The following is a 26,843-nucleotide window of genomic DNA, read 5'->3' as shown; positions in this document are numbered from 1 at the left end:
TAGGTTCTTTACCCAGAGAGTAGTGGGGGCATGGAATGCACTGCCTGTGGAAGTAGTTGAGTCGGAAACATTAGGGACCTTCAAGCAGCTATTGGATAGGTACATGGATTACGGTAAAATGATATAGTGTAGATTTATTTGTTCTCAAGGGCAGCACGGTAGCATTGTGGATAGCACAATTGCTTCACAGCTCCAGGGTCCCAGGTTCGATTCCGGCTTGGGTCACTGACTGTGCGGAGTCTGCACGTCCTCCCCGTGTCTGCGTGGGTTTCCTCCGGGTGCTCCGGTTTCCTCCCACAATCCAAAGATGTGCGGGTTAGGTGAATTGGCCAATGATAAATTGCCCTTAATGTCCAAATTGCCCTTGGTGTTGGGTGAAGGTGTTGAGTTTGGGTAGGGTGCTCTTTCCAAGAGCCGGTGCAGACTCAAAGGGCCGAATGGCCTCCTTCTGCACTGTAAATTCAATGATAATCTATGATTAATCTAGGACAAAGGTTCGGCACAACATCATGGGCCGAAGGGCCTGTTCTGTGCTGTATGTTCTATGTTCTATGTCTAGATGGAGCAGAATTCATAAGGAGCATCCAGGAGAGTTTTTTAGAGCAGTATGTAAATAGTCCAACTCGGGAAGGGGCCATACTGGACCTGGTATTGGGGAATGATCCCGGCCAGGTGGTTGAAGTTTCAGTCGGTGATTACTTTGGGAATAGTGATCACAATTCCGTAAGTTTTAGAATACTCATGGACAAAGACGAGAGTGGTCCTCAAGGAAGAGTGCTAAATTGGGGAAAGGCCAAATATAACAAAATTCGGCAGGAGCTAGGGAATGTGGATTGGGAGCAGCTGTTTCAGGGTAAATTCACATTTGAAATGTGGGAGTCTTTTAAGGAAAGGTTGATTAGAGTACAGGACAGACATGTCCCTGTGAAAATGAGGGATAGAAATGGCAAGATTAGGGAACCATGGATGACGGGTGGAATTGTGACAGGAGCTAAGATGAAAAAGGAAGCATACATAAGATCTAGGCGACTTAAAACTGATGAAGCTTTGGAGGAATATCGGGAAAGTAGGACCAATCTCAAAGGCGCAATAAAGAGGGCTAAAATGGGTCATGAAATATCTTTGGCTAACAGGGTTAAGGAAAATCCCAAAGCCTTTTATTCGTATATAAGGAGCAAGAGGGTAACTAGAGAAAGGATTGGCCCACTCAAAGACAAAAGAGGGAATTTATGCGTGGAGTCAGAGGAAATGGGTGAGATTCTTAATGAGTACTTTGCATCGGTATTCACCGAGGAGAGGGACACGACGGATGTTGAGGTTAGGGATAGATGTTTGATTCCTCGAGGTCAAGTCGGCATAAGGAGGATGTGTTGGGTATTCTAAAAGGCATTAAGGTGGACAAGTCCCCAGGTCCGGATGGGATCTATCCCAGGTTACTGAGGGAAGTGAGAGGGGAAATAGCTGGGGCCTTAACTGATATCTTTGCAGCATCCGTGAACATGGGTGAGGTACCGGAGGACTGGAGAATTGCTAATGTTGTCCCCTTGTTTAAGAAGGGTAGCAGGGATAATCCAGGGAATTATAGACCTGTGAGCTTGACGTCAGTGGTAGGGAAGCTTCTGGAGAAGATACGGAGGGATCGGATCTATTCACATTTGGAAGAAAATGGGCTTATCAGTGATAGGCAACATGGTTTTGTGCAGGGAAGGTCATGTCTTACCAACTTAATAGAATTCTTTGAGGAAGTGACAAAGTTGATTGATGAGGGAAGGGCTGTAGATGTCATATACATGGACTTCAGTAAGGCTTTGATAAGGTTCCCCATGGTAGGCTGATGGAGAAAGTGAAGTCTCATGGGGTCCAGGGTGTACTAGCTAGATGGATAAAGAACTGGCTGGGCAACATGAGACAGAGAGTAGTAGTGGAAGGGAGTTTCTCAAAATGGAAAACTGTGACCAGTGGTGTTCCACAGGGATCCGTGCTCGGACCACTGTTGTTTGTGATCTACATAAATGATCTGGAGGAAGGTATAGGTGGTCTGATTAGCAAGTTTGCAGATTACACTAAGATTGGGGGAGTAGCAGATAGTGAAGGGGACTGTCAGAGAATACAGCAGAATATAGGTAGATTGGAGAGTTGGGCGGAGGAATGGCAGACGGAGTTCAATCCGGGCAAGTGCGAGGTGATGCATTTTGGAAGATCCAATTCAAGAGCGAACAATACGGTCAATGAAAAAGCCCTGGGGTAAATTGGTGCACAGAGAGATCTGGGAGTTCAGCTCCATTGTACCCTGAAGGTGGCTGCGCAGGTCGATAGAGTGGTCAAGAAGGCATACGGCATGCTTTCCTTGATCGGACGGGGTATTGAGTACAAGAGTCGGCAGGTCATGTTACAGTTGGATAAGACTTTGGTTCGTCCACATTTGGAATACTGCGTACAGTACTGGTCACCACATTACCAAAAGGATGTGGATGCTTTGGCGAAGGTGCAGAGGAGGTTCACCAGGATGTTGCCTGGTATGGAGGGCGCTAGCTATGAAGAGAGGTTGAGTAGATTAGGATTATTTTCATTAGAAAGACAGAGGTTGAGGGGGGACATCATTGAGATCTACAACATCATGAGAGGTATTGACAGAGTGGATAGATAGCAAGAAGCTTTTTCCCCCAGAGTGGGGGACTCAATTACTTGGGGTCACAAGTTCAAGGTGAGAGGGGACAAGTTAAAGGGAGATATGCATGGAAAGTTTTTTACGCAGAGGGTGGTAGGTGCCTGGAACGCATTGCCAGCGGAGGTGGTAGAGGCGGGCACGATAGCATCATTTAAGATGTATCTGGACAGATACATGAATGGGCAGGTGGCAGAGGGATACAGATCCTTAGAAAATAGGCGACAGTTTTAGATAGAGGATCTGGATCGGCGCAGGCTTGGAGGGTCGAAGGGCCTGTTCCTGTCCTGTAATTTTTCTTTGTTCTTAGTCCAACTAGGGAAGGGGCTGCACTAGACCTGGTATTGGGGAATGAGCCCGGCCAGGTGGTAGTGGAGGGGAGCATTTCGGGAACAGTGACCACAATTCAGTAAGTTTTAAAGTGCTGGTGGACAAGGATAAGAGTGGTCCTAGGGTGAATGTGCTAAATTTGGGGAAGGCTAATTGCAACAATATTAGGTGGGAACTGAAGAACCTAGATTGGGGGCAGATGTTTGAGGGTAAATCAACATCTGACATGTGGGAGGCTCTCAAATGTCAGTTGAAAGGAATTCAGGACAAGCATGTTCCTGTGAGGAAGAAGGATAAATACGGCAAATGTCGGGAACCTTGGATGACGAGAGATATTGTAGGCCTCGTCAAGAAAAAGGCGGCATTTGTCAGGGCTAAAAGGCTGGGAACAGACGAAGCCTGTGTGGAATATAAGGAAAGTAGGAAGGAACTTAAGCAAGGAGTCAGGAGGGCTAAAAGGGGTTGCGAAACGTCATTGGCAAATAGAGTTAAGGAAAATCCCAAGGCTTTTTACACGTACATAAAAAGCAAGAGGGTAGCAAGGGAAAGGGTTGGCCCACTGAAGGACAGGCAAGGGAATCTATGTGTGGAGCCACAGGAAATGGGCAAGGTACTAAATGAATACTTTGCATCAGTATTCACCAAAGAGAAGGAATTGGTAGATGTTGAGTCTGGAGAAGGGTGTGTAGATAGCCTGGGTCACATTGAGATCCAAAAAGACGAGGTGTTAGGCGTCTTGAAAAATATTAAGGTAGATAAGTCCCCAGGGCCTGATGGGATCTACCCCAGAATACTGAAGGAGGCTAGAGAGGAAATTGCTGAGGCCTCGACAGAAATCTTTGGATCCTCACTGTCTTCAAGTGATGTCCCGGAGGACTGGAGAATAGCCAATGTTGTTCCTTTGTGTAGGAAGGGAAGCAAGGATAATCCAGGGAACTACAGGCCGGTGAGCCTTACTTCAGTGGTAGGGAAATTACTGGAGAGAATTCTTCGAGACAGGATCTACTCGTATTTGGAAGCAAGTGGACGTATTAGCGAGAGGCAGCACGGTTTTGTGAAGGGGAGGTCGTGTCTCACTAACTTGATAGAGTTTTTCGAGGAGGTCACAAAGATGGCTGATGCAGGTAGGGCAGTGGATGTTGTCTATATGGACTTCAGTAAGGCCTTTGACAAGGTCCCTCATGGTAGACTAGTACAAAAGGTGAAGTCACACGGGATCAGGGGTGAGCTGGCAAGATGGATACAGAACTGGCTCGGTCATAGAAGGCAGAGAGTAGCAATGGAAGGGTGTTTTTCTGATTGAAGGGCTGTGACCAGTGGTGTTCCGCAGGGTTCAGTGCTGGGACCTTTGCTGTTCGTAGTATATATAAATGATTTGGAGGAAAATGTAACTGGTCTGATTAGTAACTTTGCGGACAACTCAAAGGTTGGTGGAATTGCGGATAGCGATGAGGGCTGTCAGAGGATACAGCAGGATTAAGATCGTTTGGAGACTTGGGCGGAGAGATGGCAGATGGAGTTTAATCTGGAAAAATGTGAGGTAATGCATTTTGGAAGGTCTAATACAGGTAGAGAATATACAGTGAATGGAGAACCCTCAAGAGTATTGACAGTCAGAGAGATCTAGGTGTACAGGTCCACAGGTCACTGAAAGGGGCAACACAGGTGGAGAAGGTGGTCAAGAAGGCATACAGCATGCTTGCCTTCATTGGCCGGGGCATTGAGTATAAGAATTGGCAAGTCATGTTGCAGCTGTATAGAACCTTAGTTAGGCCACACTTGGAGTATAGTGTTCAATAGGTGGTGAAGCAGGGACGATAGTGACGTTTAAGGGGCATCTTGACAAATACATGAATAAGATGTGAATAGAGGGATACGGACCCTGGAAGTGTAGAAGATTGTAGTTTAGTCGGGCAGCATGGTCGGCACAGGCTTGGAGGGCCGAAGGGCCTGTTCCTGTGCTGTACTTTTCTTTGTTCTTTGTTTGTCCTTTCAGAGCGGACAGGCAATGGCAGCATTCATGGAACGACTAGGTGAACTCCAAAAGTTGTTTATTCCTATTTGTTGCAAGAGTGGATCGGGAACTGTGGCCAAACCATGGCTCACAAGGGAAATTAGAGATAGTATTAGATTCAATGAAGAGGCATAAAATTAGCAAGAAAAAGCAATAGACCTGAGGATTGGGAACAGTTTAAAATTCAGCAAAGGCAGATCAAGGGATTGATTAAGGGGAAAGTACAATTTGAGAGTAAACTAGTGGGGAACATAAAAACTGACTGTAAAAGTTTCTTTGGTATGTAAAGAGAAAAAGATTAATAAAAACTAATGCAGGCCCCTTACAGTCATAAACGGGGGATTTCATAACAGCGAACAAAGAAATGGCTGAGGAACTAAATTCGTACTTTGCTCCTGTCTTCGCAAAGGAAGACATGAATAAAGTACCGGAAGTTCTGAGAAACACAAGATTCAGTGAGGAGCTGAAGGAAATTAGGATTTGTAAAGAAATGGATTTGGGGAAATTAATGGGATTGAAGGTGGATAAATCTCCAGGGCCGGATAATCTTCATCCCAGAGTACTTAAGGAAGTAGCCCGAGAAACAGATCCATTTTCCAAAATTCGTTGGACTCTGGAATGGTTCCTACAGAATGGAGGGTAGAGAATGTAACACCGCTACTCAAAAAGGGAGGGAGAGAGAAAACAGGGAACTATAGACCAGTGAACATAATGTTGGTCGTAGGGAAGTTGCTGGAGTCCATTATGGCTGAGGAACTAAATTCGTACTTTGTTTCTGTCTTCACAAAGGAAAACACAATTCTGGTTGCCACACTACCAGAAGGATGTGGAGGCTTTGGAGAGGGTGCAGAAGAGATTTACCAGGATGTTGCCTGGTATGGAGGGCATTAGCTATGCGGAGAGGCTGAATAGACTCGGACTGTTTTCATTGGAACGACGGAGGTTGAGGGGTGACCTGATAGAGGTCTACAAGATTATGAGGGGCATGGATAGAGTGGATGGGCAGGCACTCTTTCCCAGGGTGGAGGGGTCAGTCACCAGGGGGCATAGGTTTAAGGTCCTTGGGGCAAAGTGTAGAGGAGACGTGCGAGGCAGGTTTTTTATGCAGAGGGTGGTGAATGCCTGGAACGCGTTGCCAGGGGAGGTTGTGGATATATAGATACATAGAGGATAGGAGCAGGAGGAGGCCTTTTGGCCCTTCGAGCCTGCTCCGCCATTCATCACGGCTGAGCATCCAACTCAATAGCCTAATCCTGCTTCCTCCCCATAGCCTTTGGTCCCGTTCTCCCCGAGTGCTACATCCAGCCGCCTCGTGAACATATTCAAGTGGAAACAGATACATTAACGGCGTTCAAAAGGCATCGCGACAAACACACGGATAGGACGGGGATAGAGGGACACGGCACAAGGAGGTGCTGAGGGCTTTGGCAAAGGTTGGTATCATGGCTGGTACAGGCTTGGAGGGCCGAAGGGCCTGTTCCTGTGCTGGATTGTTCTTTGAAGACATGAGTTCTGAGAAACACAGGTTTTAGTGAGGAGCTGAAGGATATTAGTATTGCTAAAGAAATGGTTTTGGGGAAATTAATGGGATTGAAGATGGACAAATCTCCAGGGCCAGATAATCTTCATTCCAGAATACTTGAGAAAGTGGCTCTGGAAATAATAGATCCATTGGTGGTCATTTTTCAAATTCTTTGCACTCTGGATTGGTTCCTACAGATTGGAGGGTAGATAATGTAACCCCGCTATTCAAAAAGAGAGGGAGAGAGAAAACAGGGAACTATAGACCAGTGAGCCTAACGTCGGTAGTGGGGAAGTTGCTGGAGTCCATTATCAAGGATTTTATTGCACAGCATTTGGAAAGCAGTGGTGTAATCAGACAGTCAGTATGGATTTACGAAAGGGAAATCATGTTCGACAAATCTACTGGAATTCTTTGAAGATGTAACTAGTAGTGACCAGGGAGAACCAGTGGATGTGGTTTATTTAGACTTTCAGAAGGCTTTCGACAAGGTCTCACATAGCAGATTAATATGTAAAGTTAAAGTGCATTGGATTACGGGTAGTGTCGAGATGGATACTAAGCAGGTTAGCAGACAGGAAGCAAAGAGTTGGAATAAATGGGTCATTTTCTGATTGGCAGGCAGTGACTAGTGGGATACCGCAGGGATCTGTGCTGGACCCTAACTGTTCACATTATACATTAATGATTTGGACGAGGAAACTAAATGTATTATCTCTGAATTTGCAGATGATACAAAGTTGGGTGGGAGGGTGAGCTGTGAGGAGGATGCAGAGATGCTTCAGCGGGATTTGGACAGGCTGAGTGAGTGGCCACATGCATGGCAGATGCAGCATAATGTGGATAAATGTGAGGTTATCCGCTTCGGCCGCAAAAATCGTAAGGCAGATTATTATTTGAATGGGTGTAAATTGAGAGGCGGATACTCAGCGAGATCTTGGTGTCCTCGTGCTTCAGTCGCTGAAAGTAAGCTCGCAGGTACAGCGGCAGTAAAGAAGGCAAATGGAACCAAGCTTGCCAACCCCACATTGATTCTGTATACATCTCCCGCTGCCTCAGGAAGGCAGACAGCAAGAGGAGAGACTAAGTCGGTTCGGATTATATTCATTGGGGTTCAGAAGAGTGAGAGGGGATCTCATCGAAACTTACAAAATTCTAATTGAATTAGACAGGGTAGATTCAGAAAGAATGTTCCCGATGGTGGGGGAGTCCAGAACTAGGGGCCATAGTTTGAGGAGAAGGGTAAACCTTTTAGGACTGATGCGAGGACCGCAGTCTCACGGCGCCGAGGTCCCAGGTTCGATCCCGGCTCTGGGTCACTGTCCGTGTGGAGTTTGCACATTCTCCCAGTGTCTGCGTGGGTTTTGCCCCCACAACTCAAAGATGTGCAGGTTAGGTGGATTGGCCACGCTAAATTGCCCCTTAATTGGAAAAAATGAATTGGGTACTCGAAATTATAAAAAAAAGTGAGGAGACATTTCTCACCCAGAGTGTGGCGAATCTGTGGAATTCGCTACCACAGAAAGTAGTTGAGACCAAAACGTTGTGTAATTTGAAGGAGGAATTAGATTTCGCTCTTGGGGCTAAAGGAATCAAGGGATATGTGGGGAAGGCAGGATCAGGGTATTGAACTTGATGATCAGCCATGATCATAATGAATGGCAGAGCAGGCTCAAATGGCCTCTTCCTGCTTCTATTTTCTATGTGTACATGTGACCCTGTCTGGTACGCACCCGTCCTGTACGTGTGACCCTGTCTGGCATGTACATGTGACCTTGTACACTCTGCCACATTCTCCGTGGAGCTGATCCTGTTGTTTGATGCAAGTGACTCTGACTATGAAATGGATGAATTAAAGAAGTTGTTAACGCTGCTCCCCGCTCCGGTAGATGACCCTCAGACCCCTCCCCATTGAATAATAATATAATAATCGCTTATTGTCACAAGTAGGCTTCAATGAGGTTACTGTGAAAAGCCCCTAGTCGCCACATTCCGGTGCCTGTTCGGGGAGGCTGGTACGGGAATTGAACCGTGCTGCTGGCATTGAGCTGCATTAGAAGCCAGCTGTTTAGCCCACTGTGCTAAACCAGCCCCTAATTAGGGTTAGGGTTGACCTTCCTAAACCTTATTTCTGGATTTTCCAGCCTCTTAATATGAACCCTGACCCCCTCCTGTCAGAATTTTATAACTTGCAATTAAATCACACGTTATCCCTCTACACGCTTGGGAATAAAAGCCTTGATTACTCAATCCCTCCTCAGAGGACAATCCCATTATCCCAAATAAATCTCAAGTGAACCTTGAATCATTCCCACCTACATCCATTTGATGCTTTTCCCAACCACCAGACATCTGGAAGGGTTTGACAATGTTCTGAAGTGTGGTCGGTTGTAACGCTGGAAATGCACAAGGACACGTTTGTGTTTCCTTGGAAACGGAAGGCAGGGTTGTGCGTCATACTATCCCGGAGCGCTCTCGGCGAGGCCGTGCACACTTACAGATTTGCTCCAGTTTGCTCTCACTTCAGCTACCACTCGCTCACCCTGGCTCTGCGTGGCCTGCCTGTGTAATCACAACCATGTCAAAAGCAGCATTACTCACTTTTCCCGCTCCCGGGCGTTTTTGTATAACTTGACTTCCTGAAAAAAATAGAATTAGAATTCAGACTGGATGAATCAGCAACAATGAAACCCCAACCGATGCACAAGATCCAACGGCGCAGAAGGCATTTGATAAGGTGCCACATCCGAGGTTATTGAGGAAAATGAAATCTCAGAGTGTAGGGGGTAACACGGAGTGAAGGTTAGCTAACAGAAAACTGTGGCAGCACAGTGGTTAGCTCTGCTGCTTCACAGCACCAGGGTCCCAGGTTCGATTCCCGCTTGGGTCACTGTCTGTGCGGAGTCTGCACGTTCTCCCCGTGTCTGTGTGGGTTTCCTCCGGGTGCTCCGGTTTCCTCCCACAGTCCCAAAGGACGTGTTGTTCGGTGAATTGGACATTCTGAATTCTCCTTCTGTGTACCCGAACAGGCGCCGGAATGTGGCGACAAGGGGCTTTTCACAGTGACTTCATTGCAGGGTTAATGTAAACCTACTTGTGACGATAAAGATTATTTTTTCATAGAATTTACGGTGCAGAAAGAGGCCACCTGGCCCATCGAGTGTGAACTGGCCCATTATAAATGTATTTTCTGGTTGGCAGGATGTGATGAGCGATGTGCCACAGGGATCACTCTATGGCCACAAATTTTTATGTAAATTTATGTAAATGATTTGGATGAAGGAACTGACTGAGAGGTAGGAGAGTAAATGGTGACGAGGACGTAAGTGAGTGGGAAAAGATCTGGCAAATGGGGGAAAATAGGAAATTGTCCATTTTGGCAGGAAGAATAAAAAGCTTATTATCTAAATGGTGCGAGATTGCAGAGTTCTGAGTTACAGAGGGATCTGGGTGTTCTAGTGTATGAATCACAAAAGGTTAGTATACAAATACAGCAAGTAATAAAATGTTAATGTTTACTGTGAGGGGAAATTGATTGTAAAAGTAGGGAGGTTATGCCTCAGTTGTACAGGGTATCCTTTAATGTGGCAACCAGAATTGCAGAGTACTCACCAAAGTTTTGTACAACTCCATCATGACCTCCCTGCTCTTATAATCTTATGCCTCGATTGATAAAAGCGAGTGTCCATAAGCCTTTTTCATCACCCTATTAACCTGCCCTTCTGCCTCGAGAGATCTGTGGACAAACTCGCCAAGGTCCCTTGGTTCCTCAGGATTTCCCAGTGTCAGACCTTTCATTGAATATTTCCTGTCAAATTGCTCCCTCCAAAGTGTAACACCTCTCACTTTTCAGGGTTAAATTCCAGCTGCCACGTTTCTGCCCATTTGACCATCCCGTCGATATCTTCCTGTAACCCAAGACACTCGCTCTCACTGTTACCCACCCGGCCAATCTTTGTGTCATCGCAAACTTACTGATCCTGCCCCCCACATAGTCATCTGTCGTTTATATAAATGATGAACAATAGGGGGCCCAGCACAGATCCCTGTGGTACCCCACTGGACACTGGCTCCCAGTCACTAACGCAGCCGTCTGTCATCACCCTCTGTCTCTCACAACTAAGCCAATTTTGAATCCACCTAATCAAATTACTCTGTATCTCATGTATATTACCATCCCATGTGCCTTCTTTACAGGGTTTCCATGTGGGGCCTTGTCAAAGGCTTTGCTGAAATCCATGTAAACTACATCAACTACACTACCCTCATCTACACACCTGGTCACGTGCTCAAAAAATTCAATCGGATTTGTTAGGCGTGACCTCCCTCTGACACAATTCATCTGGAACTGGAAATATGTCCACTTTTAATCCCGCCAACACCTCCAATACCTCGTCACTCCCTATGTCAGTTTGTTCAAGGACCTCACAGTCTCTCTCCCTAAGTTCCATACCTCTTCATTCTTTAGGGTGAAGACAGATGTGAAATATTTGTTTAACACCCTACCAATGTCCTTTGGCTCCACCCACAGATTTCCCCCATAGTATCTAATGGGACCTATCTTTCCCTGGATGTAAATAATTATGGCCCCAATATCATCCCTATGGCACTCTAGTTACAGGTTGCCATCCTGAAAATGCCTCTCTGATGCCCAACTCTGTCTTCTATTAGTGAGATAATCCTCTTTCCGTGCTAATGTGCTACCCCCAACACCGTGGGCTCTGATTAAGTAGCCTTTCGCGCGGTACCTTATGGAACGCTTTTTGGAAATCCAAGTATACTACATCTACCGGTTCCCCTTTATCTACCTTGCTTGTTACTACCTTAAAGAATTCTAATAAATCTGTCAGGCATGAATTCCCCTTCATGAAGCCATGCTGAATCTAGTTGATTACGTTATGCATGTCTAAAAGCTCTACTATTACATCCTTTTTAACATTTTTCCAATGATAGACGTTAAGCTAACTGGCCTATAGTTATCTGTTTTTTATCTCCCTCCTTTTTCCATTAAGGATGTTACATTGGTAGTTTTCCAATCCTCTGGGACTTTTCCAGAATTTAAGGGTTCTTGAAGATAATTAGCAGTGAATCCACTATCTCTGTAGCTGCTTCCTTTAATGTGCTGAATGCAATCAATCAGGTCCTGGGCACTTATTGACCTTTTGCCCCATTAGATTCCCTCGTAATTATTCTCTAGTAATCGTTATTTTATTTATTTCTACCTCCCGTTCTGCCCCTTGATTATTTAGTTTTGGATTGTGATTAGTGTTTTCCACTGTGAAGACTGATGGAGTATTTGCCTTTCTGCTATTTCCTGGATATTTCCCCAGTCTCATTCCCGACGGGGCCGGTGTTCACTTTGGCCTCTCTTCCTTTTTATAGATTTTAAGCAGCTAATTTTTATATGGATTGGATTTGTTTATTGTCACGTGTACCGAGGTACAGTGAAAAGTATTTTTCTGCCAGCAGCTCAAACAGATCATGAAGTACATGAAAATAAAATTTAAAAAAATACATAATAGGGCAACACAAGGTACACCGGCATCGGGTGGAGCATACAGGGGAATAATAAGTGACAGGCAAATAAATCAAGGCCAGATTCAAACAGGGCCACAGTGAAAAATATTGGGAGTGGGACAAGTAATGTTAAAACGACAAGCCTTAACGCACGCAAAATTCGCAATGAAGTGGATGAGCTATTCCCACAAATAGATGCAAACGGGTATGATATATTCAGGATTTGCAAGGAGTAATTTAAGAAGGAAGTATACTATGAAAGGTCTGACACTGGGAAGTTCCGAAGAACAAAGAGACTTTGGCGTGTTTGTCCACAGATCTCTGAAGGCAGACGGGCAGGTTAATAGGGAGGTGAAAATGGCATCGGGGACACTCGCTTTTATCAATCGTGGCATGGATACAAAAACAGGGAGGTCACGTTGGAGTTGTGTAGAACTTTGGTGAGGCCACAGCTGGAGCACTGTGTGGAGTTCTGGTCACCACATTACAGGAAGGATGTGATTGCACTGGAGGGGGTGCAGAGGAGATTCACCAGGATGTTTCTGGGATGGTACATTTCAGTTATGAAGAGAGGTTGGGTCGGCTTGGGTTGTTTTCTCTGGAGCAGAGAAGACTGAGGGGCGACCTGATCGAGGTGGACAAGATTCTGAGGGGCATGGACAGGGTGGATAGGGAGCAGCTGTTCCCCTTAGTTGAAGGGTCAGTTACGAGGGGGACACAGGTTCAAGGTGAAGGGTGGGAGGTTCAGTGGGATTTGAGGAAAAACATTTTTACCCAGAGGGTGGTGAGGGTCTGGAACGCACGGCCTGGGAGGGGGGTAGAGGCGGGTCTGGAACGCACGGCCTGGGAGGGGGGTAGAGGCGGGTCTGGAACGCACGGCCTGGGAGGGTGGGAGAGGCGGGTTGCCTCACATCCTTTAAAAAGTACCTGGATAAGCACTCGGCACGTCTGAACATTCAAGGCTATGGGCCAAGTGCTGGCAAATAGGATTAGGATTGGCAGGTCAGGTGCCTTTCATGCAGTGGTGCAGATTAGATGGGCCGAAGAGCCTTTTCTGCGCTGTAGTTTTCTGTGATTCTGTGACTAACATACGAGGAGAGATTGAATCGGTTAGGATTGTATTCGCTGTAGTTCAGAAGAATGAGGGGGGATTTCATGGAAACAGGACTGGACTGGAAGGATATTGAAAATGAAATGAAATGAAACGAAAATCACTTATTGTCACAAGTAGGCTTCAATGAAGTTACTGTGAAAAGCCCCTAGTCGCCACATTCCGGCGCCTGTTCGGAGAGGCTGGTACGGGAATTGAACCGTGCTGCTGGCCTGCCTTGGTCTGCTTTCAAAGCCAGCGATTTAGCCCAGTGCTATACAGCCCGACATCCGGATATTCCGGATGGTGGGTGTGTCCTGAACCAGGGGGCACAGTCTGAGGATACGGGGAGACCATTCAGGACAGAGATGAGGAGACATTTCTTCACCCAGAGAGTGGTCGGCCTGTGGAATTCGCTACCACAGGAAGTAGTTGAGTCCAAAACATTGTCTGTTTACAAGAAGCAGTTAGATATCGCACTGAGGGCGAAGGGGATCAAAGGATCTGGGGAAAGCGGGATTAGGCTATTGAGTTGGATGGTCAACCATGATCATAATGAATGGCGGAGCAGACTTGATGGACCGAATGGCCTCCTCTTGTTCCTATTTGCTAAGCCTCCAATAGCAACACCTCGCACATCCCCACCCCACACTATCTACTGTGCTTTCACTCCCTCAGCACCCAACCATTGCTCCTCTCAACCCCCTTCCAACATCCTGACACCGCCACTCTTCTCCCAACACTGTGGCCCCTCCCTAACACCAACCCCCCTAAAGCTGTGGCCCCCTCACAACAGCGTAGCCCCTCCGCAACACCATCAGCCCCCCCCCGCCCCCCCACCTGGACACGGTGCTAATATCTATCGGCTCTGTTTGAGGAATGTGGAAAACCTTGTCGTTTAAGGTAACAAGGTGAAGAGATCTTGGATATTGATCAGTGACTTAAATCAGCCAGCACTGAGCGTCTATATTAGAATGGAGAAGTATTTTCTGTGGCAAGTAATAAGCCGGTGTCTCAGTGTATTCTTCACAAAGGCTTGGGGATTCCACTGAAGAGAGTGTTTTTCCCTCCCACCCCTCCCCAACACTGTGCTGTACCCCCACCCAGCCGTGTACCCACCCAGCCAAACAAACACCCACCCATATCCCTCTCCGAACACACCCACCTCCCATCACCCTGACCCTCCATCAACAGCACTGTCAATGACTGCTCACCTCGTACAGTTCCGGTTTGTTCCCTTGACCTGAAAATACACAAGAACACAAAGGCTGAGTCTTCAGCGATCAAATCATCAACCAGCTGTTGGAGCGTTCCCCAGGACTGAGTTATCAAAAGCACACCCTCGAGGGTAAAAACTGAGGATTGCACAACATTCAATCTCCTCAGATAATGAAGCAGTCCGTGTCCAAATGCAGCAAGACCTGGACAATATCCGGGCTCGGGGCTGACAAGATGCAGGTTACATTTGTGCCACACAAGTGCCAGACAATGGCCATCTCCTACAAGAGAGGATCTAACCATCGCCCCGTGACATTCAATGGCATTCCCATCGCTGAATCCCCACTATCAACATCCTGGGGGTTACCATTGATCAGAAACTGAACTGGACCCAGCCACAATAATACTGTGGCTACCAGGGCAGGTCAAAGGCTAGGAAGCCTACAGTGAGTAACTCACCTCCTGACCCCCCCCCCCCAAAGCCTGTCCACCATTGACAAGGTACAAGTCAGGAGTGTAATGGAATACTCTCTACTTGCCTGGATGAGTTCAGGTCCAACAACACTCAAGACGCTCGACACTTCCAGGACAAAACACCCCACCCAACTTAAACATTCAAACCCTGCACCACCGACGCACAGTGACAGCCGTGTGTACCATCTACAAGATGCACTGCAGTAACTCACCAAGGTTCCTCAGACAGCACCTTCCAAACCCACGACCACTACCATCTAGAAGCACAAGAGCAGCAGATACCTGGGAACCCCACCACCTGGAGGGTCCCCTCCAAGTCACTCACCACCCTGACTGGGAAATATATCGCTGTTCCTTCACTGTCGCTGGGACAACATCCTGGAACTCCCTCGCTAACAGCACAGTGGGTGTACCTACACCTCAGGGACTGCAGCGATTGAAGAAGGCAGCTCACCCCCACCTTCTGAAGGGTAACTAGGGATGGGCAATAAAGACAGGTCTAACCAGCGATGCTCATCTCCCTGTGAATGAATTAACGCCATCTTGTGTTGCCGCCATTTGCCGCTGGGTGTGATGTGAGCTAGTCCCAGTGGTGTGGGGGGTTTTTGTTGCGGAGTGTGTCCCAGAGACAGAAGAGCGATTGTTTAATAACCTCACCTCCAACAGCAGCATTTGCTGCGATGCCTTGAAACATTTTGTCTGGAAAACGTTCTCTTCCCGTGTAACCTGTATCAGAAAGAGAAATATCAGAGTCTGCGACCTGGGCAGCACCCAACACGTAAACCCCACCCAGCCCAGCTTCCATTCAGAGTTTACAGCACAGAACGAAGCCACTTGGCCCAGCGTGTCCACACCAGTTAACAAAGATCAGACAACATTAATCCCATTTTCCAGTGTTTGCCTGTAGCCCTGGAGATGGCAAGGTGGTGAATTCCTCAATGCTTCTTAAACATTCGGAGAGTTTCTGCCTCCACCACCCTTTCAGCGAGTTCCAGACTCCCACCCCCCTCAAGGTGAAAATGTTCCTCTTCAGATCCCCTCTTACCTTAAATCTCTGCCCCTCCCCGGTTATTGATCCCCCACCAATGGAAGCGGTGCCTTCCTATCCACCCTTTCTATGCCCCTCATAATCCTGTACCGCTCAATCAGGTCCCCTCTCAACCTTCGCTGCTCCAAGGAAAACAGCCCCAGCCTATCCAATCTTCCCTCACAGCTCAGAGCCTCCAGCCCAGACAGCATCCTGGTAAACCTCCTCTGCACCCTCTCCAGTCACATCCTTTCTATAATGTGGCTTCCTATCAATGTACGGTATAGTAGCACAGTGGTTAGCACTGTTGCTTCACAGCGACAGGGTCTCAGGTTCGATTCCTGGCTTGGGTCACTTTCTGTGCGGAGTCTGCACATCCTCCCCGTGTCTGCGTGGGATTCCTCCGGGTGCTCCGGTTTCCTCCCACAAGTCCCGAAAGACGTGCTGTTAGGTGAATTGGACATTCTGAATTCTCCCTCCGTGGACCCGAACAGGCGCCGGACGAGGGGATTTTCACAGTAACTTCATTACAGTGTTAATGTCATAGATCATAGAATTTACAGTGTAGAAGGAGGCCATTCGGCCCATCGAGTCTGCCCCAGCTCCTGGAAAGAGCACCCTACCCAAGGTCAACACCTCCACCCTATCACCACAACCCAGTAACCCCACCCTACACTAAGGACAATTTTGGACACTAAGGGCAATTTATCATGGCCAATCCACCTAACCCGCACATCTTTGGACTGTGAGGGGAAACCGGAGCACCCGGAGGAAACCCACGCACACACGGGGAGGATGTGCAGACTCCGCACAGACAGTGACCCAAGCCGGAATCGAACCTGGGACCCTGGAGCTGTGAAGTAATTGTGCTATCCACAATGCTACCGTGCTGCCTACTTGTAAGCCTACTTGTGACAATAACGATTATTAATTATGTGTCATCCCCAAACTTCTTGATCAAACCCTCTATCCAAATCATTGATGTACACCCCAGGCCCCCGGCACTGAGCCCTGTGGAAGCCCACTGGAAGCAGACTTCCCGTCACAGAAACACCCCTCCGCTTCCTAGCTCTCAGCCAATTCTGACCCCAATGGGCCACTTTGCTGTGGATCCCATGAGCCTTTACTTTCTTGACCAGTCTGCCGTGAGGAACCTTATCAAAAGCCTTGCTAAAGTCCACACTGAAAACAAATGCATGACCCTCATCAACACTCCTGTGCAGCACTCCCTCAGTACTGACCCTCTGACAGTGCAGCACTCGCTCAGTACTGACCCTCTGACAGTGCGGCACTCCCTCAACACTGACCCTCTGACAGTGTGGCGCTCGCTCAGTACTGACCCTCTGACAGTGCAGCACTCCCTCAGCACTGACCCTCTGACAGTGCAGCGCACCCTCAGTACTGACCCTCTGACAGTGCAGCACTCCCTCAGTACTGACCCTCTGACAGTGCGGCACTCTCTCAATAGTGACCCTCTGACAGTGCAGCACTCCCTCAGTACTGACCGTCTGACAGTGCGGCACTCCCTCAATACTGACCCTCTGACAGTGCAGCACTCCCTCAGTACTGACCCTCTGACAGTGCGGCACTCCCTCAGTACTGACCCTCTGACAGTGCGGCACTCCCTCAGTACTGACCCTCTGACAGTGCGGCACTCCCTCAGCACTGACCGTCTGACAGTGCAGCACACCCTCAGTACTGACCCGCTGACAGTGCAGCACTCCCTCAGTACTGACCCTCTGACAGTGCGGCACTCCCTCAATACTGACCCTCTGACAGTGCGGCACTCCCTCAATACTGACCCTCTGACAGTGCAGCACTCCCTCAGTACTGACCCTCTGACAGTGCGGCACTCCCTCAGTACTGACCCTCTGACAGTGCGGCACTCCCTCAGTCCTGACCCTCTGACAGTGCGGCACTCCCTCAGTACTGACCCTTTGACAGTGCAGCACTCCCTCAGTACTGATCCTCTGACAGTGCAGCACTCCCTCAGTACTGACCCTCTGACAGTGCAGCACTCCCTCAGCACTGACCCTCTGACAGTGCAGCACTCCCTCACTACTGACCCTCTGACAGTGCAGCACTCCCTCAGTACTGACCCTCTGACAGTGCGGTGCTCCCTCAGTACTGACCCTCTGACAGTGCAGCACTCCCTCAGTGCTGACCCTCTGACATTATGGTTCTCCCTCAGTACTGACCCTCTGACAGTGCGGTGCTCGCTCAGTACTGACCCTCTGACAGTGCAGCACTCCCTCAGTACTGATCCTCTGACAGTGCGGCTCTCCCTCAGTACTGACCCTCCCACAGTGTCGCACTCCCTCAGTACTGACCCTCTGACAGTGCGGTGCTCCCTCAGTACTGACCCTCTGACAGTGCAGCTCTCCCTCAGTACTGACCCTCTGACAGTGCAGCGCTCCCTCAGTACTGACCCTCTGACAGTGCGGCACTCCCTCAGTACTGACCCTCTGACAGTGCAGCGCTCCCTCAGTACTGACCCTCTGACAGTGCGGCACTCCCTCAGTACTGACCCTCTGACAGTGCAGCACTCCCTCAGTACTGACCCTCTGACAGTGCAGCACTACCTCAGTACTGACCCTCTGACAGTGCGGCGCTCCCTCAGTACTGACCCTCTGACAGTGCAGCACTCCCTCAGTACTGACACTGACAGTGAGGCACTCCCTCAGTACTGACCCTCTGACAGTGCGGCACTCCCTCAGTACTGACCCTCTGACAATGCAGCACTCCCTCAGTACTGACCCTCTGACAGTGCGGCGCTCCCTCAGTACTGACCCTCTGACAGTGCGGCACTCCCTCAGTACTGACCCTCTGACAGTGCGGCACTCCCTCAGTACTGACCCTCTGACAGTGCAGCACTCCCTCCATACTGACCCTCTGACAGTGCAGCACTCCCTCGGTACTGACCCTCTGACAGTGCAGCACTCCCTCAGTACTGACCCTCTGACAGTGCAGCTCTCCCTCAGTACTGACCCTCCGACAGTGCAGCTCTCCCTCAGTACTGACCCTCTGACAGTGCGGCACTCCCTCAGTACTGACCCTCTGACAGTGCAGCACTCCCTCAGTACTGACCCTCTGACAGTGCAGCACTCCCTCAGTACTGACACTCTGACAGTGCAGCACTCCCTCAGTACTGACCCTCTGACAGTGCGGCACTCACTCAGTACTGACCCACTGACAGTGCAGCACTCCCTCAATACTGACCCTTTGACAGTGCGGCACTCCCTCAGTACTGATCCTCTGACAGTGCGGCACTCCCTCAGTACTGACCCTCTGACAGTGCGGCACTCCCACAGTACTGACCCTCTGACAGTGCAGCACTCCCTCAGTACTGACCCACTGACAGTGCAGCACTCCCTCAATACTGACCCTTTGACAGTGCGGCACTCCCTCAGTACTGACCCTCTGACAGTGCAGCACTCCCTCAGTACTGACTCTCTGATAGTGCAGCACTCCCTCAGTACTGACCCTCTGACAGTGCGGTGCTCCCTCAGTACTGACCCTCTGACAGTGCGGTGCTCCCTCAGTACTGACCCTCTGACAGTGCAGCACTCCCTCAGTACTGACCCTCTGAGAGTGCAGCACTCCCTCAGTACTGACCCTCTGACAGTGCGGCACTCCCTCAGTACTGACCCTCTGACAGTGCGGCACTCCCTCAGTACTGACCCTCTGACAGTACGGCACTCCCTCAGTACTGACCCTCTGACAGTGCGGCACTCCCTCAGTACTGACCCTCTGACAGTGCAACACTCCCTCAGTACTGACCCTCTGACAGTGCAGCACTCCCTCAGTACTGACCCTCTGAGAGTGCAGCACTCCCTCAGTACTGACCCTCTGACAGTGCGGCACTCCCTCAGTACTGACCCTCTGACAGTGCGGCACTCCCTCAGTACTGACCCTCTGACAGTACGGCACTCCCTCAGTACTGACCCTCTGACAGTGCGGCACTCCCTCAGTACTGACCCTCTGACAGTGCAACACTCCCTCAGTACTGACCCTCTGACAGTGCAGCACTCCCTCAGTACTGACCCTCTGACAGTGCGGTGCTCCCTCAGTACTGACCCTCTGACAGTGCGGTGCTCCCTCAGTACTGACCCTCTGACAGTGCAGCACTCCCTCAGTACTGACCCTCTGACAGTGCGGCTCTCCCACAGTACTGACCTCTGACAGTGCGGCACTCCCTCAGTACTGACCCCCTGACAGTGCGGCACTCCCTCAGTACTGACCCTCTGACAGTACGGCACTCCCTCAGTACTGACCCTCTGACAGTGCGGCACTCCCTCAGTACTGATCCTCCCACAGTGTAGCACTCCCTCAGTACTGACCCTCTGACAGTGCAGCACTCCCTCAGTACTGACCCTCTGACAGTGCGGTGCTCCCTCAGTACTGACCCTCTGACAGTGCGGTGCTCCCTCAGTACTGACCCTCTGACAGTGCGGCATTCCCTCAGTACTGACCATCTGACAGTGCAGCACTCCCTCAGTACTGACCCTCTGACAGTGCGGCTCTCCCTCAGTACTGACCCTCTGAAAGTGCAGCACTCCCTCAGTACTGACCCTCTGACAGTGCAGCACTCCCTCAGCACTGACCCTCTGACAGTGCAGCACTCCCTCAGCACTGACCCTCTGACAGTGCAGCACTCCCTCAGTACTGACCCTCTGACAGTGCGGTGCTCCCTCAGTACTGACCCTCTGACAGTGCAGCACTCCCTCAGTGCTGACCCTCTGACATTGCGGTTCTCCCTCAGTACTGACCCTCTGACAGTGCGGTGCTCCCTCAGTACTGACCCTCTGACAGTGCAGCACTCCCTCAGTACTGACACTCTGACAGTGCGGCTCTCCCTCAGTACTGACCCTCAGACAGTGCAGCACTCCCTCAGTACTGACCCTCTGACAGTGCGGCACTCCCTCAGTACTGACCCTCTGACAGTGCGGCACTCCCTCAGTACTGACCCTCTGACAGTGCGGCACTCCCTCAGTACTGACCCTCCCACAGTGTAGCACTCCCTCAGTACTGACCCTCTGACAGTGCGGTGCTCCCTCAGTACTGACCCTCTGACAGTGCAGCTCTCCCTCAGTACTGACCCTCTGACAGTGCTGCTCTCCCTCAGTACTGACCCTCTGACAGTGCAGCACTCCCTCAGTACTGACCCTCTGACAGTGCAGCACTCCCTCAGTACTGACCCTCTGACAGTGCGGCGCTCCCTCAGTACTGACCCTCTGATGGTGTGGCGCTCCCTCAGTACTGACCCTCTGACGGTGCAGCGCTCCCTCAGTACTGACTCTCTGACAGTGCAGCACTCCCTCAGTACTGACCCTCTGACAGTGCAGCACTCCCTCAGTACTGACCCTCTGACAGTGCAGCACTCCCTCAGTACTGACCCTCTGACAGTGCAGCACTCCCTCAGTACTGACCCTCTGACAGTGAGGCACTCCCTCAGTACTGACCCTCTGACAGTGCGGCACTCCCTCAGTACTGACCCTCTGACAGTGCGGCACTCCCTCAGTCCTGACCCTCTGACAGTGCGGCACTCCCTCAGTACTGACCCTCTGACAGTGCAGCACTCCCTCAGTACTGATCCTCTGACAGTGCAGCACTCCCTCAGTACTGACCCTCTGACAGTGCAGCACTCCCTCAGCACTGACCCTCTGACAGTGCAGCACTCCCTCAGTACTGACCCTCTGACAGTGCAGCACTCCCTCAGTACTGACCCTCTGACAGTGCGGTGCTCCCTCAGTACTGACCCTCTGACAGTGCAGCACTCCCTCAGTGCTGACCCTCTGACATTGCGGTTCTCCCTCAGTACTGACCCTCTGACAGTGCGGTGCTCCCTCAGTACTGACCCTCTGACAGTGCAGCACTCCCTCAGTACTGACCCTCTGACAGTGCGGCTCTCCCTCAGTACTGACCCTCAGACAGTGCAGCACTCCCTCAGTACTGACCCTCTGACAGTGCGGCACTCCCTCAGTACTGACCCTCTGACAGTGCGGCACTCCCTCAGTACTGACCCTCCCACAGTGTCGCACTCCCTCAGTACTGACCCTCTGACAGTGCGGTGCTCCCTCAGTACTGACCCTCTGACAGTGCAGCTCTCCCTCAGTACTGACCCTCTGACAGTGCTGCTCTCCCTCAGTACTGACCCTCTGACAGTGCAGCGCTCCCTCAGTACTGACCCTCTGACAGTGCGGCACTCCCTCAGTACTGACCCTCTGACAGTGCAGCACTCCCTCAGTACTGACCCTCTGACAGTGCAGCACTCCCTCAGTACTGACCCTCTGACAGTGCGGCGCTCCCTCAGTACTGACCCTCTGACGGTGCGGCATTCCCTCTGCACTGACCCTCTGACAGTGCAGCGCTCCCTCAGTACTGACCCTCTGACAGTGCAGCGCTCCCTCAGTACTGACCCTCTGACAGTGCAGCACTCCCTCAGTACTGACCCTCTGTCAGTGCAGCACTCCCTCAGTACTGACCCTCTGACAGTGCAGCACTCCCTCAGTACTGACCCTCTGACAGTGCAGCACTCCCTCAGTACTGACCCTCTGACAGTGCAGCACTCCCTCAGTACTGACACTGACAGTGAGGCACTCCCTCAGTACTGACCCTCTGACAGTGCGGCACTCCCTCAGTACTGACCCTCTGACAATGCAGCACTCCCTCAGTACTGACCCTCTGACAGTGCGGCGCTCCCTCAGTACTGACCCTCTGACAGTGCGGCACTCCCTCAGTACTGACCCTCTGACAGTGCGGCACTCCCTCAGTACTGACCCTCTGACAGTGCAGCACTCCCTCCATACTGACCCTCTGACAGTGCAGCACTCCCTCAGTACTGACCCTCTGACAGTGCGGCACTCCCTCAGTACTGACTCTCTGACAGTGCAGCACTCCCTCAGTACTAAACCTCTGACAGTGCAGCGCTCCCTCAGCACTGACCCTCTGACAGTGCAGCACTCCCTCAGTACTGACCCTCTGACAGTGCAGCACTCCCTCAGTACTGACCCTCTGACAGTGCAGCACTCCCTCAGTACTGACCCTCTGACAGTGCGGCATTTCCTCAGTACTGACCCTCTGACAGTGCGGCACTCCCTCACTACTGACCCTCTGACAGTGCAGCACTCCCTCAGTACTGACCCTCTGACAGTGCGGCACTCCCTCAGTACTGACCCTCTGACAGTGCGGCACTCCCTCAGTACTGACCCTCCCACAGTGTCGCACTCCCTCAGTACTGACCCTCTGACAGTGCGGTGCTCCCTCAGTACTGACCCTCTGACAGTGCCGCTCTCCCTCAGTACTGACCCTCTGACAGTGCTGCTCTCCCTCAGTACTGACCCTCTGACAGTGCAGCGCTCCCTCAGTACTGACCCTCTGACAGTGCGGCACTCCCTCAGTACTGACCCTCTGACAGTGCAGCACTCCCTCAGTACTGACCCTCTGACAGTGCAGCACTCCCTCAGTACTGACCCTCTGACAGTGCGGCGCTCCCTCAGTACTGACCCTCTGACGGTGCGGCATTCCCTCTGCACTGACCCTCTGACAGTGCAGCGCTCCCTCAGTACTGACCCTCTGACAGTGCAGCGCTCCCTCAGTACTGACCCTCTGACAGTGCAGCACTCCCTCAGTACTGACCCTCTGTCAGTGTAGCACTCCCTCAGTACTGACCCTCTGACAGTGCAGCACTCCCTCAGTACTGACCCTCTGACAGTGCAGCACTCCCTCAGTACTGACCCTCTGACAGTGCAGCACTCCCTCAGTACTGACACTGACAGTGAGGCACTCCCTCAGTACTGACCCTCTGACAGTGCGGCACTCCCTCAGTACTGACCCTCTGACAATGCAGCACTCCCTCAGTACTGACCCTCTGACAGTGCGGCGCTCCCTCAGTACTGACCCTCTGACAGTGCGGCACTCCCTCAGTACTGACCCTCTGACAGTGCGGCACTCCCTCAGTACTGACCCTCTGACAGTGCAGCACTCCCTCCATACTGACCCTCTGACAGTGCAGCACTCCCTCAGTACTGACCCTCTGACAGTGCAGCTCTCCCTCAGTACTGACCCTCCGACAGTGCAGCTCTCCCTCAGTACTGACCCTCTGACAGTGCGGCACTCCCTCAGTACTGAGTCTCTGACAGTGCAGCACTCCCTCAGTACTAAACCTCTGACAGTGCGGCGCTCCCTCAGCACTGACCCTCTGACAGTGCAGCACTCCCTCAATACTGACCCTTTGACAGTGCGGCACTCCCTCAGTACTGATCCTCTGACAGTGCGGCACTCCCTCAGTACTGACCCTCTGACAGTGCGGCACTCCCTCAGTACTGACCCTCTGACAGTGCGGCACTCACTCAGTACTGACCCTTTGACAGTGCGGCACTCCCTCAGTACTGACCCTCTGACAGTGCAGCACTCCCTCAGTACTGACCCACTGACAGTGCAGCACTCCCTCAATACTGACCCTTTGACAGTGCGGCACTCCCTCAGTACTGACCCTCTGACAGTGCAGCACTCCCTCAGTACTGACTCTCTGACAGTGCGGTGCTCCCTCAGTACTGACCCTCTGACACTGCGGTGCTCCCTCAGTACTGACCCTCTGACAGTGCAGCACTCCCTCAGTACTGACCCTCTAAGAGTGCAGCACTCCCTCAGTACTGACCCTCTGACAGTGCGGCACTCCCTCAGTACTGACCCTCTGACAGTGCGGCACTCCCTCAGTACTGACCCTCTGACAGTACGGCACTCCCTCAGTACTGACCCTCTGACAGTGCGGCACTCCCTCAGTACTGACCCTCTGACAGTGCAACACTCCCTCAGTACTGACCCTCTGACATTGCAGCACTCCCTCAGTACTGACCCTCTGACAGTGCGGTGCTCCCACAGTACTGACCCTCTGACAGTGCGGTGCTCCCTCAGTACTGACCCTCTGACAGTGCAGCACTCCCTCTGACAGTGCGGCTCTCCCTCAGTACTGACCCTCTGACAGTGCGGCACTCCCTCAGTACTGACCCCCTGACAGTGCGGCACTCCCTCAGTACTGACCCTCTGACAGTACGGCACTCCCTCAGTACTGACCCTCTGACAGTGCGGCACTCCCTCAGTACTGATCCTCCCACAGTGTAGCATTCCCTCAGTACTGACCCTCTGACAGTGCAGCACTCCCTCAGTACTGACCCTCTGACAGTGCGGTGCTCCCTCAGTACTGACCCTCTGACAGTGCGGTGCTCCCTCAGTACTGACCCTCTGACAGTGCGGCACTCCCTCAGTACTGACCATCTGACAGTGCAGCACTCCCTCAGTACTGACCCTCTGACAGTGCGGCTCTCCCTCAGTACTGACCCTCTGACAGTGCAGCACTCCCTCAGTACTGACCCTCTGACAGTGCAGCACTCCCTCAGCACTGACCCTCTGACAGAGCAGCACTCCCTCAGTACTGACCCTCTGACAGTGCGGTGCTCCCTCAGTACTGACCCTCTGACAGTGCAGCACTCCCTCAGTGCTGACCCTCTGACATTGCGGTTCTCCCTCAGTACTGACCCTCTGACAGTGCGGTGCTCCCTCAGTACTGACCCTCTGACAGTGCAGCACTCCCTCAGTACTGACACTCTGACAGTGCGGCTCTCCCTCAGTACTGACCCTCTGACAGTGCGGCACTCCCTCAGTACTGACCCTCTGACAGTGCGGCACTCCCTCAGTACTGACCCTCTGACAGTGCGGCACTCCCTCAGTACTGACCCTCCCACAGTGTAGCACTCCCTCAGTACTGACCCTCTGACAGTGCGGTGCTCCCTCAGTACTGACCCTGTGACAGTGCAGCTCTCCCTCAGTACTGACCCTCTGACAGTGCTGCTCTCCCTCAGTACTGACCCTCTGACAGTGCAGCACTCCCTCAGTACTGACCCTCTGACAGTGCAGCACTCCCTCAGTACTGACCCTCTGACAGTGCGGCGCTCCCTCAGTACTGACCCTCTGACGGTGTGGCGCTCCCTCAGTACTGACCCTCTGACGGTGCAGCGCTCCCTCAGTACTGACTCTGACAGTGCAGCACTCCCTCAGTACTGACCCTCTGACAGTGCAGCACTCCCTCAGTACTGACCCTCTGACAGTGCAGCACTCCCTCAGTACTGACCCTCTGACAGTGCAGCACTCCCTCAGTACTGACCCTCTGACAGTGAGGCACTCCCTCAGTACTGACCCTCTGACAGTGCGGCACTCCCTCAGTACTGACCCTCTGACAGTGCAGCACTCCCTCAGTACTGACCCACTGACAGTGCGGCACTCCCTCAGTACTCACCCTCTGACAGTGCGGCGCTCCCTCAGTACTGACCCTCTGACAGTGCAGCACTCTCTCAGTACTGACCCTCAGACAGTGCAGCACTCCCTCAGTACTGACCCTCTGACAGTGCGACACTCCCTCAGCACTGACCCTCTGACAGTGCGGCACTCGCTCAGTACTGACCCTCTGAAAGTGCACCACTCCCTCAGTACTGACCCTCCGACAGTGCGACACTCCCTCAGTACTGACCCTCTGACAGTGCATCACTCCCTCAGTACTGACCCTCTGACAGTGCGGCACTCCCTCAGTACTCACCATCTGACAGTGCAGCACTCCCTCAGCACTGACCCTCTGACAGTGCGGCACTCCCTCGGTACTGACCCTCTGACAGTGCAGCACTCCCTCAGTACTCACCCTCTGACAGTGCAGCACTCCCTTAGTACTGACCCTCTGACAGTGCGGCACTTCCTCAGTACTGACCCTCTGACAGTGCGGCACTCCCTCAGTACTGACCCTCTGACAGTGCGGCACTCCCTCAGTCCTGACCCTCTGACAGTGCGGCGCTCGCTCTGTACTGACCCTCTGACGGTGTGGCGCTCCCTCAGTACTGACCCTCTGACGGTGCAGCGCTCCCTCAGTACTGACTCTCTGACAGTGCAGCACTCCCTCAGTACTGACCCTCTGACAGTGCAGCACTCCCTCAGTACTGA

General features: G+C 51.5%; 1 protein-coding gene across 1 annotated transcript in view; it reads right to left on the bottom strand.

The window, feature by feature from the left end:
• The window catches only part of vps28 (VPS28 subunit of ESCRT-I), a 249,315-nt gene that overhangs the window by 170,599 nt on the left and 51,873 nt on the right, over positions 1 to 26,843 (bottom strand). The window contains exons 2-4 of the mRNA XM_072507891.1: positions 15,488 to 15,556; positions 14,353 to 14,381; positions 9,133 to 9,170 (exon numbers count right to left, since the gene is read on the bottom strand). Coding sequence (XP_072363992.1) covers positions 9,133 to 9,170; positions 14,353 to 14,381; positions 15,488 to 15,524 — 104 coding nt within the window. The 5' untranslated portion in view covers positions 15,525 to 15,556. The remainder of the gene's footprint in view (positions 1 to 9,132; positions 9,171 to 14,352; positions 14,382 to 15,487; positions 15,557 to 26,843) is intronic.

Source organism: Scyliorhinus torazame, chromosome 6 (assembly GCF_047496885.1).
Source record: "Scyliorhinus torazame isolate Kashiwa2021f chromosome 6, sScyTor2.1, whole genome shotgun sequence".
NCBI classification, from domain to species: Eukaryota; Metazoa; Chordata; class Chondrichthyes; order Carcharhiniformes; family Scyliorhinidae; genus Scyliorhinus; species Scyliorhinus torazame.
This window is presented reverse-complemented; position numbering and strand designations above follow the sequence as displayed.